Here is a 15,061-nt window from a genome sequence, read left to right on the forward strand (position 1 = left end):
CAAGTCGAGTATCAGGCCAGAGAAAATTGCTTTGTAAATATAAAAATGTAAACAAAATACAAATTCCATTACCCCCAAAACCCCAAAACAACAACAAAAAACAAACAACAACAACAACAACAACAAAACGACTGCTGAGTTGTTCTGTTTTTGAATTTGCCTCTTCCACACACCTGTTCCACTTTTATTCTCCCCTTGACCGGAAGAATACTCCGGCTTCTGTTACGATTGCGGGCCCTTTAAGAAAGCCAAGGGCCGCACTGATTGGCTGGGGCTCCTAACAACTGTCATGGCCAGCCAATCCCGAAGCTCTGTGGGCAGGGCCTCGTCCCCGCCGCGGTACAAGGGGGCCCTAGCTTGCAGGCCTCTGCAGCCATCACCTGGTCACCGCGCCCCTTTACTCACAGCCGGTGAGTGAGCGTCCACCGCGGGCGTGTGGGGAGGGAGGGTCGGCACCGCAGCGTTGGCCGACGCAGCTCCCGGGCCCGGGCTGGAGAGGCGGCTCTCCCACTGCCCCTGGTGCTGATAGCTATTGCCAACCTCATTTCAGAAAAGCTGGTTCTGTTTGCATTGACCTGAGGTCTCTTTGTATTGTTAGAATGGAGTTGGGAAAAGTCGCTGAGGAAATCAACATGCCACTTGAGGGGAATGTCTGTCTCAATTACAGAAATTGCGTCCAAAATCGAGAGTGGAGATTATTACAGAAAGCCTCTTGTCACGGGGTTGAAATTTGCAGAGGGGAATGGCCTAGTTTGGATCGCAGACGTTTATTGAAAATGATTGTGATTATGCGACCAGTCATAAATTCAAGCAATTTTTTTTTTTTAAATCAGGAAATAAGTGCAGAAATTTGGATGTTAGAAGTCATGGAATTCATATTCTCTCTCTGAAAATCAAATTCAGGTTTCCAAGGATGGCCACAGAAAGACTGCCTGGATTGTGCAATTCTCCTCCAGGCAAATAAATCTTCCCTCAGTAATCTATAGGACAGCCAAGATAGGGCTGGAGCATTACAGACTCTCCCAAGGTCTCACAAGTAATGAAGGCAGAAGAGATCCCAAGTCAATTTTCTCAGCCTTCTGAGACTCACCTGTGTCATACATTGTAAAAGTAGTAACACATTTGTAATCCATGATAAAGTGTTGGATTTTTGACAGACTTATCTCATAAAAAATCAATGAAATATTTCTATTGCTTATTTTCTGATTTTTTTTTTTTTTTTTTTTGTGAGTGGGAGACAGAAAGTTGAGAATATTCTGAACATCTTAAGGAACACTCCCAGACTTTGGAAAATGGATTGGTTACCAGTAAGAAAAGGGAGGAGGTTTGAAAAGCTCCATTGAGGGCAAAGTTTACAAGGTGTGGCACACAAATTTTCAGGTGTAGTCTCTCGAAAGAGAGATTTTTTTTCTGCCCAGCTTCCACATTTAACCCTTGTATCTGGGAGTGTCCCATAATCTGTCTGAACTATAAGCCCAGTCCCAAGGAAGCAAGGCCCAGAAAGAGGTAAATCTAAATCCTAACTTTATAGAATGTTTCTCTTCTCTAGATGATTGACATGAGGACTGTCCCACTTCAGGGGAGATCCCACCCCCTTACAAACAGAAGCACTCTAAGGGACACAGAATGGTGACATACAGACTGTGTGCATAAAAACTAGAGGACAAATGTTTTCTTTATGTTTGCAGCAGATGTAAAAATTCAATAATTCTGTACATATGCAGAAGAAAAAATGATAAGGAACGGCAATGACTTGAGCCAAAGTTCTTGTACTTTGCTTTATGCAAACACTGTGGGAAGTAGACACCATGGAGACTGTCAAGATGGATAACATATTGCTGGAGCATTTTAGGCAAGTTCTAGGTCTGCTGTCTTGTCTGTACATGGGGTGCTAAAACTTTTAGAAAGAAGAGAATTGCTAGTTCTTCTACCCTCATTAGGTAGCCTCTATCTTTGGTCACAGGTGTTGGAGTGGAACAGAGGCAGAGAACCTTATGATTACCCAGGTCTGTTCTGGGTCCTGTCTTTTCTCTTTTGCCCAGTTTTAATACTGATTCTGGCTCATTGGCCCCAATAATTCTAGGCTGTGTCCTTAGCCAGAACACAGGGAAGCCATTGAAGGCTGGTTTGTGGCTCCCCGTCACCTGGAGCACCATTGGCAGGGGTAAACCATTCTACCTGACATTAAATACCCCCTTCAACATCTCCTAAATTAGCCAGAACCCAAGATTTTCTGATATGGAAGGATAGGAAAATAGGAGCTGTCTGGGCTTCTTAGAGAATACTTGTGACTCCTGGATATGAAGCATTAAGTCTGGCCACCCTCACATGAACTCCACCACACTATTCATCAGCCTACTAGAGGGGAGCAGTATCAGCAACATTGTTGAGGAAGGTAGAGACGTTGTGACTTTTCCTGGGTTTTTCCATCTTTTAAAAGTAAAATCAAGAACTAAGTGTATTCTCTATCTACCCAATTGGATAGAGAAAAAAACTTGGAATTCTGACCCACCCAGAATTGACAGTACTTCTCAGGGAAGATTATAAAGTAGAGGATAGAGATAATCTCTGATTTACATGATGGTTTGACTTAGGATTTTTGACTTTATTATGGTGCAAATGCAACATGTATTCAATAGAAAATATACTTCAAAATTTGAATTTCAGTCTTTTCCTGGGCTACAATATACAACAACCATTCCGTTTTTACTTTCAGTAAAGTATTTAATAAATTACATGAAGTATCCAGCACTTTGTAAAATAGGCTTTGTGTTAGTTGGCTTTGCCCAACTGTAGGCTAATGTAGGTGTTTTGTATATGTTTCAGGTAGTCTAGACTAAGCTATGATGTTGGATGGGTTAGGGATATTAAATGCATTTTTGACAATGATATTTTCAATTTATAATGAGTTTAAATAAGTGGCATGTTGAAGAGGGACACGAGTCATGGCAGGATTAATGTACTGACATTGAGACACCTAAATCTTCTTAAAACACAAATTCAGTGAGCACAGAAAAATCTGTTCACAAGATACTCAAAGCATGTTCTGATTCAGCTCTCCAGAAATGCAAGTTTTATTGTCCACCTGTGTAGTGGGTAAGAGGATGAGTGCTATCCAACCTGCTCTCAAGATTTATAGCAGAAAGAAAAACTAGGAAATATGGATCCATATACTTTATAGAGTAGAGAGAGATTTTGGAAATGATCTGATCCAATCAGCTATACTTAGGTGAGTAAATGATGGCCAAGATGGTTAAGCTGGATGGCTAATAAGGAGTAAGGACTAGAATTTACACTGTGTTCTAAGTCAGAAGTTTTTCTTTTTTCACTTTGTCATAAGGTCATGGTAGCCCAAAGCAGAGCATGCAAGGATGTACATAGTATATTATTTTAATTGTCTTTATATGTTTTACACTTTAGATCAAGATGGGGTTTATATTTTCAAAATCTATGAATGAAAACATGAAAAATCAACAAGAGTTCATGCTTACCCATGCCCGACTTCAGGTATGTTTTGAAACAATTAAGCTATTATGTTGTTACCATGGTTAAGTTCTACCACTTTTACTTCAGCTGTTCTTTTTGACCTTCCCCTTCCAAAAAATTAAATAAAAAAACCTAAAATGCTCTTGGGGCCTCTTCCTCAAAGACAAGATGAAATGGATTGCTAATAATCTGGTGAATGTCCTTGTTTAAGTCTCCAATTCAGACACTTGTGTCAAAATTGCCATTCTGTAGAAAGAGATAACTACTTAAGAGTATGATAGGTGGAATAATGCCCTCCCCAAGATATATGTGTCCTAATTCCCAGGAACTGTGACTATGTCAAGAATGTTACCTTGCACAGCAAAAGAGATTTTATAATGTGGTCATGTAAGGAGTTTGAGATGGGAATATTATCCTGGATTATTCAAGATAGGTCCATTGTAATCATAAGAGTAAAGAAGGAAGAGAGAGAGAGGGGAGCGATTTTAAGGTACTGTACTGTTCCACTTCTGGCTTTGAAGATGGAATCAGTTGGGATTGAGAGCTAAGGCATACAGGTAACCTCTAGAATGTGGAAAAGACAAACAGATTTTGCACTGTAGTCTCCAGAGGGACCAAGTCCTGTCAGGCCATTTTGTACTTTAAACCTCACAACTATAAAGTAATAGGTTTGTGTTGTTTTAAATCATTAAATTCTTATAATTTGTTACAGTAGCAATAGGGAACTAATACAGATAATGATACCTTTACATTAGATTATACAATGAGTAGATAAAAAAGATCCAAGCACAGTAGAGGGTTGTCCAGTTGCCTAATAAAAGTTGTCAAAAAGTACATTGAAATGTAGGAATTCAAAATCAAGGGTTAAAGGTTTGACCCAAATTATTTTCTTAAGATTTTAGATAAAGATTTCTAGGTCTTGGTTATCCTTTATAGTGCTGGGAGTTGAAGGTTCTACTATTAGACAGTAGAGCTAGTGATTAAATGAGGACCAAAGCCAGACTGCCTGGATTTGAATCCTAGTTGCACCCATGACTAACTGTATAACTGTATAAGTACAGATCAGTCTCCTGATCTGTACTCTAGAGGTAATAACATCCCCCTCAGAGAGATGTTTTAAGGAATAAAGTCAATATATATTATATAGAACCACACCTCCAGTAGTTAGAAAAGTGCCTGTAGGCATTAGGGTATATTAGGTATTGCTGTTGTTATTGCTACTAAAGACTGATAAGAGTGTCCTGTGCAAGATAAAGATTTCTTTTGGGGGAATGGAACAATTGAAAGAATGGAAAATTGAATTATTATAACAGAGCAAAGTGACCTACAAGAGACCAAATATTAGATATTTGAATCAGTCAAGTATGTCAGATACTTAGAACATCCCATAGTTCCCATGATGGTCAGGGTCTGTGAAAGGTTGGGGAATTTTAGCCTAATGGAAAACTCATTACAGAAGCCCAGAGACACCTAGAGCAGAGATGGAGGACTTCATTACTTACAGCATAGAAAGCAGCATAATCATGATGTTGGTGTTATTTCCCCATGCCCTGCAAGACTCATGGAGGTGACAAAGATGGGCAAGGACTAGTTGGGTGCTATACAGTGGATTTGTGTCACATTTGAGGAATGTTTAGCTTCTGAAATCTACTGCATTTATAATAAGCCATGAGCAAGGAAGGGGTGAGGGCAAGAAGAGAGGAAATTTCTTTTATCTCATTCCTCAAATGGCTCACTGAAGCACAAGCAAGAAATGACCCATGTAAAGAGCAGTTAGGGCCTTCATTATTGACCTAACCTGCAAGAATGTATAGGGACATTCTGGGTTCATGATAATACCCTGATTTGTCAGATTCTGGGAACAGCTTTGACGTTTTTAACACTGATCCCAGTGACCAGATGTTACAAAGCTGGGCCTGAGGCCAAATGGTCCCAGTGTAGACACTGGTTTTCAGCTTAGCTGAACCAAAGGTGAACCCAGGCATTTAGGGAAGTATCTGTTAGTCTAGGATCCTATTGAGACGGCAATTTTGTCTTAAATGGAAGAGTGGGGTGGGGGGATAAAGTTTTCCCCAGAGAGTGGTTATTACTCTTTTGTGCAAAACTGAAGTGATATTTGGATATGACCAGGCCAGTCATACTCTCAAACACATCATTGTCTTTGAAGTTTTATTTTTTAATTTATTTTTTTAGAGATACATGACAGTGGAGTGTATTTTGACATATTATACATGTGTGGAGTATTAGTTATTCTAATTAGTATCTGATTCTTGTAGTTGTACATGGTGTAGAGTTTCACAGTGGTATATTCATATAGGAACATAGGGCAGTTACGTCTGATTAATTCTACTGTCTTTCCTATTCCCATTCTCCCTCCCTTCCCTTCATTCGTCATTCTAATCCACTGAACTTCTATTTTTTTCTTCCCACCTCTTATTGTGTGTTATCATCTTTATATCAGAAAGAACAATTGGCCTTTGGTACAGTATTATTTCCACTCAGCATGGTAGTCTCCAGATCCATCCATTTACTGGCAAAAGTCATCAAGTCATTCATTTTATGGCTGAATGATATTCAATTGTGTATATATATCACATTCTCTTTATTAATGTATCTGTTGAAGGACACCATAGTTGATTCTATAGGTTGGCTATGTGAATTGAGCTGCTATAAACATTCATGTGCCTATGTCACTGGGATATGCTGATTTTAAGTCCTTTGAGTATATACCAAGGAGTGGGATAACTAGGTGAAATAGTGGCTCCATTCCAAGTTTTCTGAGGAGTCTCCATACTGCTTTCCATAGTGGTTGCACCAATTTACAGTTACACTAGCAATGTATACGTGAACTTTCCCCCTACATCCTCGCTAACATTTGTTGTTACTAGTATTCTTGATAATTGCCATTCTGACTGGAATGAGATAGAATCTCAGTAGAGTTTTGATTTGCATTTCTCTAATTGTCAGAGGTGTTGAACATTTTTTCAAATATTTGTTGATTGATTATTTCTTCTGTGAAGTGTCTGTTCAATTCCTTAGCCCATTTATTGATTGGGTTATTTTTATTTTATGTGATTTTTTGAGTTCTTTATATATCCTTGAGATTAATGCTCTATCTGAGGTGCATGTGGCAAATATTTTCTCCCATTCTGTAGGCTATCTTTTCACATTTTTAATTGTTTCCTTTGCTGTGAAGAAGCTTTTTATTTTGAATCCATCCCATTTTTTGATTCTTGATTTTACGTCTTGTGCTTTAGGAGTCTTATTGAGGAAGCTAGTTCCTAAGCTGACATGATGGAAAGTTGGGCCTACATATTATTCTAGTAGGCCCACTGGTCTATTGGCTAGGACCTAGAAAATGAACTTGCTTTGCTCAAACCAGCCAGTTTATGGCCCTTCTCTTGTTACTGCAGTTGTGGCTAACTAAACATTACCAAGAGTATTTGGTGCTATTTCCAGCAGGTGGCGCTGTTGTACAAGGCAACGAGCCTCTTTGCAGGTCACCTTTCATTTTCCCTATTTTTCCCAGGGATCTTACAATGTTTCTGTAAGACCACCTGGGAGGGGGTCGGACATTCAGATCCTCTGGTTCACTATGGGTTTTATATTACAAACATGTAACACATCAATTTCATAAAACATTTATATGCAGTGGGAAAGGGTGGATATTCAGTACAGTATCTTGAATTGGTTCAAGGTCCCTCTAATTTCCCTTCTTCACTGTAAACTTTGCTCAAACTTTACCAGTTGAATCCAAGTGTTCCTCAACACCCACCTCCCTGCCCAGTTAGTACACAAAAAAAGAGTTTAACGTGAGTACTTCAGGGGTTATCATATCAGGAGAGTAGGCAGGTGGGGGAGATCAGGAGTACACAAGGGTAGGAAGGACTTTTTGTTCTTTTGCTCCTCATCACAGAATGGACACTCCTGTGTGCCTTTGGTTGTGTTCAGGGGAATTGACTTTTTAGCTTTCATTGGTGTTACAGTGCTTCCCAGTGGTCCTTGGTAACCTGGGCCATCTTGGTGCATAACACAACTCTCTCCATGGGACCAAGTAGACTCTGGCACCTGCAACCAACAGAGCCATAAAAAGTTGGGTCCTTCCTCAAAGTTCCCCATCACACCCAGACTTCTTCCTGAAAGATCTCAAGTTGGGGAGAAGAGTACACAGAATGAGGTTCTGAGGGCAAGGAAGTTGAGAAACAGCTTGGCACAGGAAAGCAAGTTTTTGTATTCACTTTTAGTTTCAAGTGGCCTCTTGCCACAGCTCAGCAAATACATTTCTAATGATTTCAGTTGACCCAAAGTTATATATACTCATCCTTTGCACCATTTATTTAGGCTTCAGGGACCTCTTGCTTCAGAAGCTGCAGCCACATCATGTTGCCTTTGGCTGTGGAACCTGCTGCCCTATTGTCATAAGAGCATCCTTCCTTTCACCAACCCCAGAGGAAAGCATTGCCATAACTCAAGAACTATTTGGGAAGCTTGTTTCAACCCTATAAGTTTATTTATTTATTTGCAATACTGGGGATGGAGCCCAGGGCCTTGTGCAAGCCGGGCAAGCACTCACCACTGTACTATATCCCAAGCTCTCAACCCTAAATTTTGTTGCTCAATCTCACTCAACACACAGGACAGTGTGTTACTTTACCCTCCTGTCCATGAGAGGAGAGAGAATTTGTTATGAGATTTTAGGGATTTTACTTACACTCTCTAACTCAAACAATGAGAACCATTGTCTTTTCCAGAAAGCCATATCTCAATCATCATCTCTTTCTTGTTGCCCAAACTGGTTTTTACCTGACTTGTAAATTAACAAGTTAGCTTGTCATGATTTTACAGATGCTTGTGGAAGACCTTATTCTCACAGCACAGCAGGCAGCATGTTGGCAGCAGTTTTCCATGTACTCCATTTCCCATGGAGGGGATGTAGGTGAGCCTAGTTGGAGGTTGAGATAAATACAGTGGGTTTGTGACATAACTGAGGAACACTGGGTCTTGTGGAATCTACCACTTTTATTATATGTGTCAAGCAAACCTGCAATTTAATGAGGAGGAGATGCTACCTCATTGCTTAATGCTGCTAACCACAACTATGGGAAAGTGCCCAAAGAGAGAGCTGCATCCCTGGCCTACCCAGTAAGAGCATGCAGGAAGTCCCAGAGACATGGGGGATTGATTCTCCTAACATATGTGCTGGTTAAGAAGACTAGTTTTTCCATTGGTTGTTATTTCCTTGTTGATTATTATTTATCTGTTAATTTCAAGGAAGGATGGCCAGGAGAATATAGATAATACAGTTGAACAAGACTTGGAACCCTGAAGCTACTTGAATAAGTTCTGATCCTAATTTGGGCAGCCTTGAGATAAACAAAGTAATTGTTTTGGAAGATCAGGTTCATCCTTAAATGTTCCGCATTTAAAAGAATTAAACTTCCCGATCATTCTTAGGTTTAGAGTTATTCTTTCTTTCTTTTTTAAAAAGTATCATGAAGTATTTGACACAACAGAATATATTTATAATAAATGTTTAAATTACTCACACATGAGTCATCTAGGTGTTATTGAAAAAATTAACTGAAGTTGTATAATGTTGCCAATTAATAAAGAAATATTAAGAGCTACCAGCAAAATCTAACTTGCTAAAGTGCATGTAGAGGACAGGAAAAGGTATAATTTTAAACCAACATTTTGGCAATCTTGTTTCTTCTATCACATCTTCCTTTACCTTTATTATTATTATTTTGGTTTTGGCTGGAATGTACTTTATGGCAAATTTCAACTTAACTGTAAATACTTCAGTATGTATCTCCAACAGATTGTATGCTATACCACAATGCTATTAGACAAATCAATTGGGGCTAAAGATTAGTGGGGCAGTGACTAAATATGTTATTAATAACCACAATTAATATGGTTATTAATAACCATATTTAACTAAATTTACAATAATTCTTTTCTATTGTGATCTCTCATCTCAATTATCTCATACATGTCTTTTTATAATTGTTTGAAATAAGTCTCCAAGCAAGTTATTTTTTCTTTTGTGATAATTTTATTTATCAGTCTTCCTAAAGTCTGTTAATCATATCATTGAAGTTGCCCCCAAACAGTTTTCATCTCAGTTTCTCCATTACACTTGGTTAGTAGGGCTCCCATCTCTTTCTTAATTTGTGACAATATCCCTTCCTTTTGACCTGCTATAACATTTGTTTATTGAAGAAGCCAGGTCATCTGTTCTAAGCAATCCCCTGATGGCTTCCTCATTAAATTATTGAACATGTTCTTCTGTCCTTCTGTCTGTCCTTCCTTCTTCCTAGATGCTGGCATAATCCAAGGCTTTGCTGAGACTCAGGTTCAGTTTTTCTTTTCCAAGGATCTGTTAGAAGTGGAGCTTGTACATCACACCACAAGCACGTAAGGCCTGGTTGTCTTACTCTCAGTGATGTCCGCCTGACCTATCCCTTATAAAGTTCCCCACCAACCTGTAATTGTATGACTTTACTACCCATTTGTGATCATTGCCTAGATATATTACTTCATTAGGGCTTGAAAAATGGTGATTTAAAAAGATTCCTTTTTTCTGTATTTATTAGCTGGAAGTTTATTAAGAACTTTTCTTTACTAACTATTGGATATCGCAAGTCAGTTGGTACAGGAAGCACAAAATGAATGCTTGACCCTTTCCTTTAATTTAGCCATTATCATAATAATGAACGGATATCAGAGAAATCTACATATTTAACAAAATAATTTTTTTATTTGTATACTATGATCATAAACTCTTGATGTATTTTAATCAGTTGCAGTCATCATTGTTTTTGATGCTCAAATTGTCCCAGTTTTGGCTAGGGGGAGATCTTTCAACTTGACACCTGTGTCCTTTGGATAAGACCCAATCAATCTTTGATTATAAGCAGGTCTCATTTCCTACATTAAAGTATATAGCTTAGTAATAAGGATTATTATGCTTTGTGTAGTTGCTCTGAGGTTTAAATGAGGTGATACCTGTGCAGGAATTTAGCACAGACCATTGACCCCATGAATACTCAGCAAGGTCAGTAATGTGAGCCAAACTTTTATTACTAGCAGTGTCATTCATTTACTCACCATATATTTGTGAAGCCCTGCTCTATAGTCAAGGCAGCAATTTGGAAGGTGCATGATGCTGGCCAAGTCCTTCCCCCATGGAGCTTACATGCCAACAGGAGAGCAGGCAACAAATCAACTAGCCAAAGTGTGTTATGGGTATCAAGTTCTGTGAGGGAAAAAAGGTTGAGGGTGTAATTTCAGGAGAATGTGGATTGGTGGGGAGATGCCATTTTCAGTAGAATAGATGGTGAGGACCTCTCAAATAGGTGACATTTGAGTTGAGCCTTGAGGGAACTAAAAATGTAAACCAAAAGAAAGTCAAGAAAAGATGGTTTTAGGCAGAAGGAAAGCAAGAACAGAGACTTGGAGGGGGAGAACCCATGCTGAGTTGGAGGAGCACCAAAAAGACCAGGGTACCCTGAGCTCTGGAAGTGGCATTGGGGAGGGGATGTGGGGTGGGGGAGAAGGGGACAAGGTCAGAGGCTACATAGGGCCATCATCCATCATAACTGTTTTGAAATGTATTCTGAGTGACCTGGAAAGTCATTAAAGGGTCTGGTGTAGAGGAATAGCATGACCCAATGGTTTTTGTGACATGAAATATATTTGCTTTTTCAAATACATAAAAATACAACAAAATAACTTTCATAAGAAAGAACACTATAAAATTGCCTAAGCCCTCATAACTCCAAAGTCTGTCCTTCTTGTGCCCTCCCATCTGTTTTTCTTTTTGATTTAGGTGGAAATTTTGCCAGCAACTTGAACTGGAAAGGGCTTTGTGTTCTCAGAAAAGCAGAACAGCACAGCATGCACTTTGTGGACTTGGGGTGTCAAGGAACCCAAAATGTAGAGTAGGTGGTGAGAAGGTGAGGAGAGTAGCCAGATCTTCTGCAGGTGGATAAACGAGAGAGTAGGTGGCAGGTGGATGCAGAGCTGGGAAGTGTCAGGGGATTTAGCTAGGAAGTGCCTTGAATAAAAGGGGCAGATTGATCATAAGTTCACTAGAACCCTGTGGGGCTGTGAGGAGGCGTGATCAAATTTCTATGTTTGTGTCTCCAACTATCCTCCACTTATCCTCTGGGATTCATTTATATCCATGCTCCCCTCACCCACTATCTGTTCCTAGTCTCCCCATGTCACTTACCAATAATCATTTTTTTCTGAGGTCTTTTAAAAAATTGTGATAAAATATACATATAAAAGTCACCATTCTAAAATGTACAATTCAATGGCATTTAGTAAATCTACAATGTTGTGCAATCATTGCTAGTTTTTAATTTTTTTTTTTTAAGCAGTGCTGGGGGATTGAACCCAGAGCCTTGTACATGTGAGGCAAGCACTCTAGCAACTGAGCTATATCCCAGGCTGTCACTACTTAATTTTATAACATTTGCATCACCCCAAAAAGGAACCCTATATCTGTAAAGCAATCACTCGTAATCCCTCCAAACCCCAACCCCAGCTCTTGGCAACCATGAATCTGTTTTCTGTTTCTATGGATTTGTCTCTATGGACATTTCATATAAATTGAATCATACAACTCTGTATATTTGTCTAGCTTCCTTTACTTAGGAAATGTCTTTCCAAGATTCAGCCATGTTGTAGCATGTATCAGTACTTTGTTCTTTTTTTTTTTTTAATGGCTGAATAACATTCCATTATAGATGTATCACATTTTGTTTATCCCTTCATCTCTTGGTGGGTATTTGGGTTGTTTCTACCATTTTGCTATTGTGAATGATGCTGCTATAAACATTCTTGTACTAAGTTTTTTTTTTGAACACTTGTTTTCAATTATCTTGGGTAAATATTAGGAATGGAATTGCTGAGTCATGTGGAAATTTAACGTTTAACTCACTGAGAAACCACGAAATTGTTTTCCACAGTGTCTGTACTTTTAAAATTTCTTTTTACATTCCCATTATATGTAGAAGGATTTTTCTGATTCCTACCAATACTTGTATTTTCTCCCTTCTTCGTCTTTCTTTCTGTCTCCTCCTCTTTCTTCTTGCCATCTAGTGGGTTTAAAGTGGTATATCTCATCGTGGTTTTGATTATAGAGTTTCCATAATGAGGAAAATATTGAACTTTTTTTATATGCTTGTTGCCCATTTGGATATGTCTTTGGTAAGATGTCTGTTCTGGTTCTTCGCCCAGAAGGACAATTTTAAAATTTGAAATTGACAATTTTAAAATTGGGTCATTTGTCTTTTCATTGTTGAGTTGTAAGAATTCTCTACATATTATGGGTACTAGATCTTTGTCAGATACACAATTTGCAAATATTTTTTTCCTAATCTGTGGGTCGTCTTTATTCAATGGTGTCCTTTGTAGTACACATTTCTAATTTTTGTGAAATCCATTTTTTCTTTTATTGTTTATACTTTTGGTGTCATATCTGAGAAGCTGTTACTAAATTCAGGGTAATAAAGATTTGTTCCTATTTTTTTCTTCTAAGACTTTTAAGGCATTATCTCTTACTTTGGTTTTTGACCCATTTTTTAGTTAATTATTTATATGGTATGTGATATAAACACATACTGCATGTGACTATCCAGTTTTCCTAGCCTGAGATCCAATCTTTTTTTTAAATTCCTTTTCTTTATTTCTTTCCATTTCTTTCTTTTCTTTTCTTCTCCCTTCCTCCCTCCTTCCTTTTCTTTTTCTTCCTTTCACCAGGGGTTGAACCCAGGGCACTTAACAACTGAGCCACATCCTCAGCCCTTTTAATTAGCTTATTTTTTTAAATATTTTTTTTAGCCATAGATGGACACAATATCTTTATTTTTATTTATCTATTTTTTTAATGTAGTGTGAGGATCAAACCCAGGGCCTCACACATGTGAGGCAAGTACTCCATCACTGAGCCACAACCCCAGCCCTTATTTTTTTATTTTGAGACAGGGTCTTGCTAAGCTGCTTAGGACCTTGCTAAGTTGCTGAGGCTGGTTTTGAACTTTCATTCCTCCTGATGAAGTCTGTTCTTTATGAGCATAAAAAAGTTAACTACCATGCAGCAAAGATTTGGGGTTCAGACTAAGTCCATAACTGCCTCAGATGAAGATCCTATCTATGTAACCCCTCATAGAGGAAATCTTGACTTATTAGTGGTCTTTGTCTAGGAATGATAGGGAGTGAAAATGAAACAATTAGGAAGATTGTTGGTGCCATAGACACAGGTCTACAAAGGCAAATGAAGGTCAAGCCACCAAGCTGACTCTTTGCTACCTGCCCCTCCCATCCAGAAAATGGGACCAAACACTTATATTCACTTCTCTGAGGGGGACACACTGGTTCTAGGGTTGTTCACAAACTTAAGTGAGACCAGTGAATCTAGTTATAGAAAATCAAAAGGCTCTTCTTTTCCTTTTTTTCTCTGAAGCTATAAGTCTATTTTCTGATTGGAGTGAACCTTATGTTGTTTTTAGTTCTTTATTGCTTAAGCAAGAAGGAATCGGTCTTACTCTGGAATGTTGTTTGAGACTTCAGATTATGAAGAGAGAGGATGACTGAACTTTCAGGCAGGTTGGCAAGGCCCCCAGGTTCTCACTTACAGGGTTTAAGTCCAGGGTATGACTGCTAAGGACTGTGGATTCATTTTCTTTTGTGTGTAACTGGAAGGTCACTGGCATTAGAGTCAAACACATCTGGGTCCAACCCTGCCTTCATCACTTACTGGGTGAATGACTGTGTCAGGCAGCTTTCTGTTGCTGTGGCAAAATACCCAAATGAACAATTTAAAAGGAGGTAAGATTTTTCTCAAGGTTTCAGTTTATAGTTACGTGGCTCCATCATTCTGGGCCTGTGATGAGGCAGATTGTTATGGTGTGGAAGAGCACAGCTTCCCACCTCATGGTGGCCACGAAGCAAAGCAAGAGGGCTTGTTTTTGTAACAAAGCCCCTTTCCTGAATCCCATTAAGCTATGAATCCATAAATGGATTAATCCATTCATGATGTCAGAGCCCACATGATCCAACCACCTTCAAAGACCCCATCTCTATACACTGATAACATTGCAGCCCCAGCCTTTGATCCTCTCCCCCCTTTCCTGACTGTGTGTAAATAACATTGGCTTCTTCATCTCTAAGATGGGACAATATTGAAGCACTAGGTCATGTGGCAGTATATGCTCAATAATGTTCCCTTTTTTTGTTGTCTACTTTCCTCTCCATTTGCTCACAATCACTATTTCATTCTTCTATCTCGAATTTCATTTTCCCATTTTTCACTCTTTGCCATCTTTTTTTTTTTTTTTTAACTTCTTCATCCCTATACCTTCAGTTTTAGAGTAAGCACATGCTCTTCCAGTTCTCTCTCACCACTGCCATGTAGGATATTTAGCAATTTAAACAATCAATCCTGGCAAATGGCTGAGGGGCCAATTTGCCTGTCAGCCCACAGCCTTTCTTGGATCTCTGGATCCCCATGGACATGCTTAGCTCTGAAACACTAAGGAACATTTGTGAGTGTTCCCTCCAG

At 38.9% G+C, this 15,061-nt stretch overlaps 1 protein-coding gene across 1 annotated transcript in view; it reads left to right on the forward strand.

Annotated features, from left to right (window-relative positions):
- Positions 1–310: 310 nt before the first annotated feature.
- The window catches only part of PLGRKT (plasminogen receptor with a C-terminal lysine), a 52,864-nt gene continuing 38,113 nt past the window's right edge, over positions 311–15,061 (forward strand). Inside the window, exons 1-2 of the mRNA XM_081279112.1 lie at positions 311–410; positions 3,421–3,507. Of these exons, the coding sequence (XP_081135238.1) occupies positions 3,427–3,507 (81 nt within the window). The 5' untranslated portion in view covers positions 311–410; positions 3,421–3,426. The remainder of the gene's footprint in view (positions 411–3,420; positions 3,508–15,061) is intronic.

The sequence above is a fragment of the Spermophilus citellus genome (genome assembly GCF_964194105.1).
Source record: "Spermophilus citellus genome assembly, chromosome: 2".
Taxonomy (NCBI): domain Eukaryota; kingdom Metazoa; phylum Chordata; class Mammalia; order Rodentia; family Sciuridae; genus Spermophilus; species Spermophilus citellus.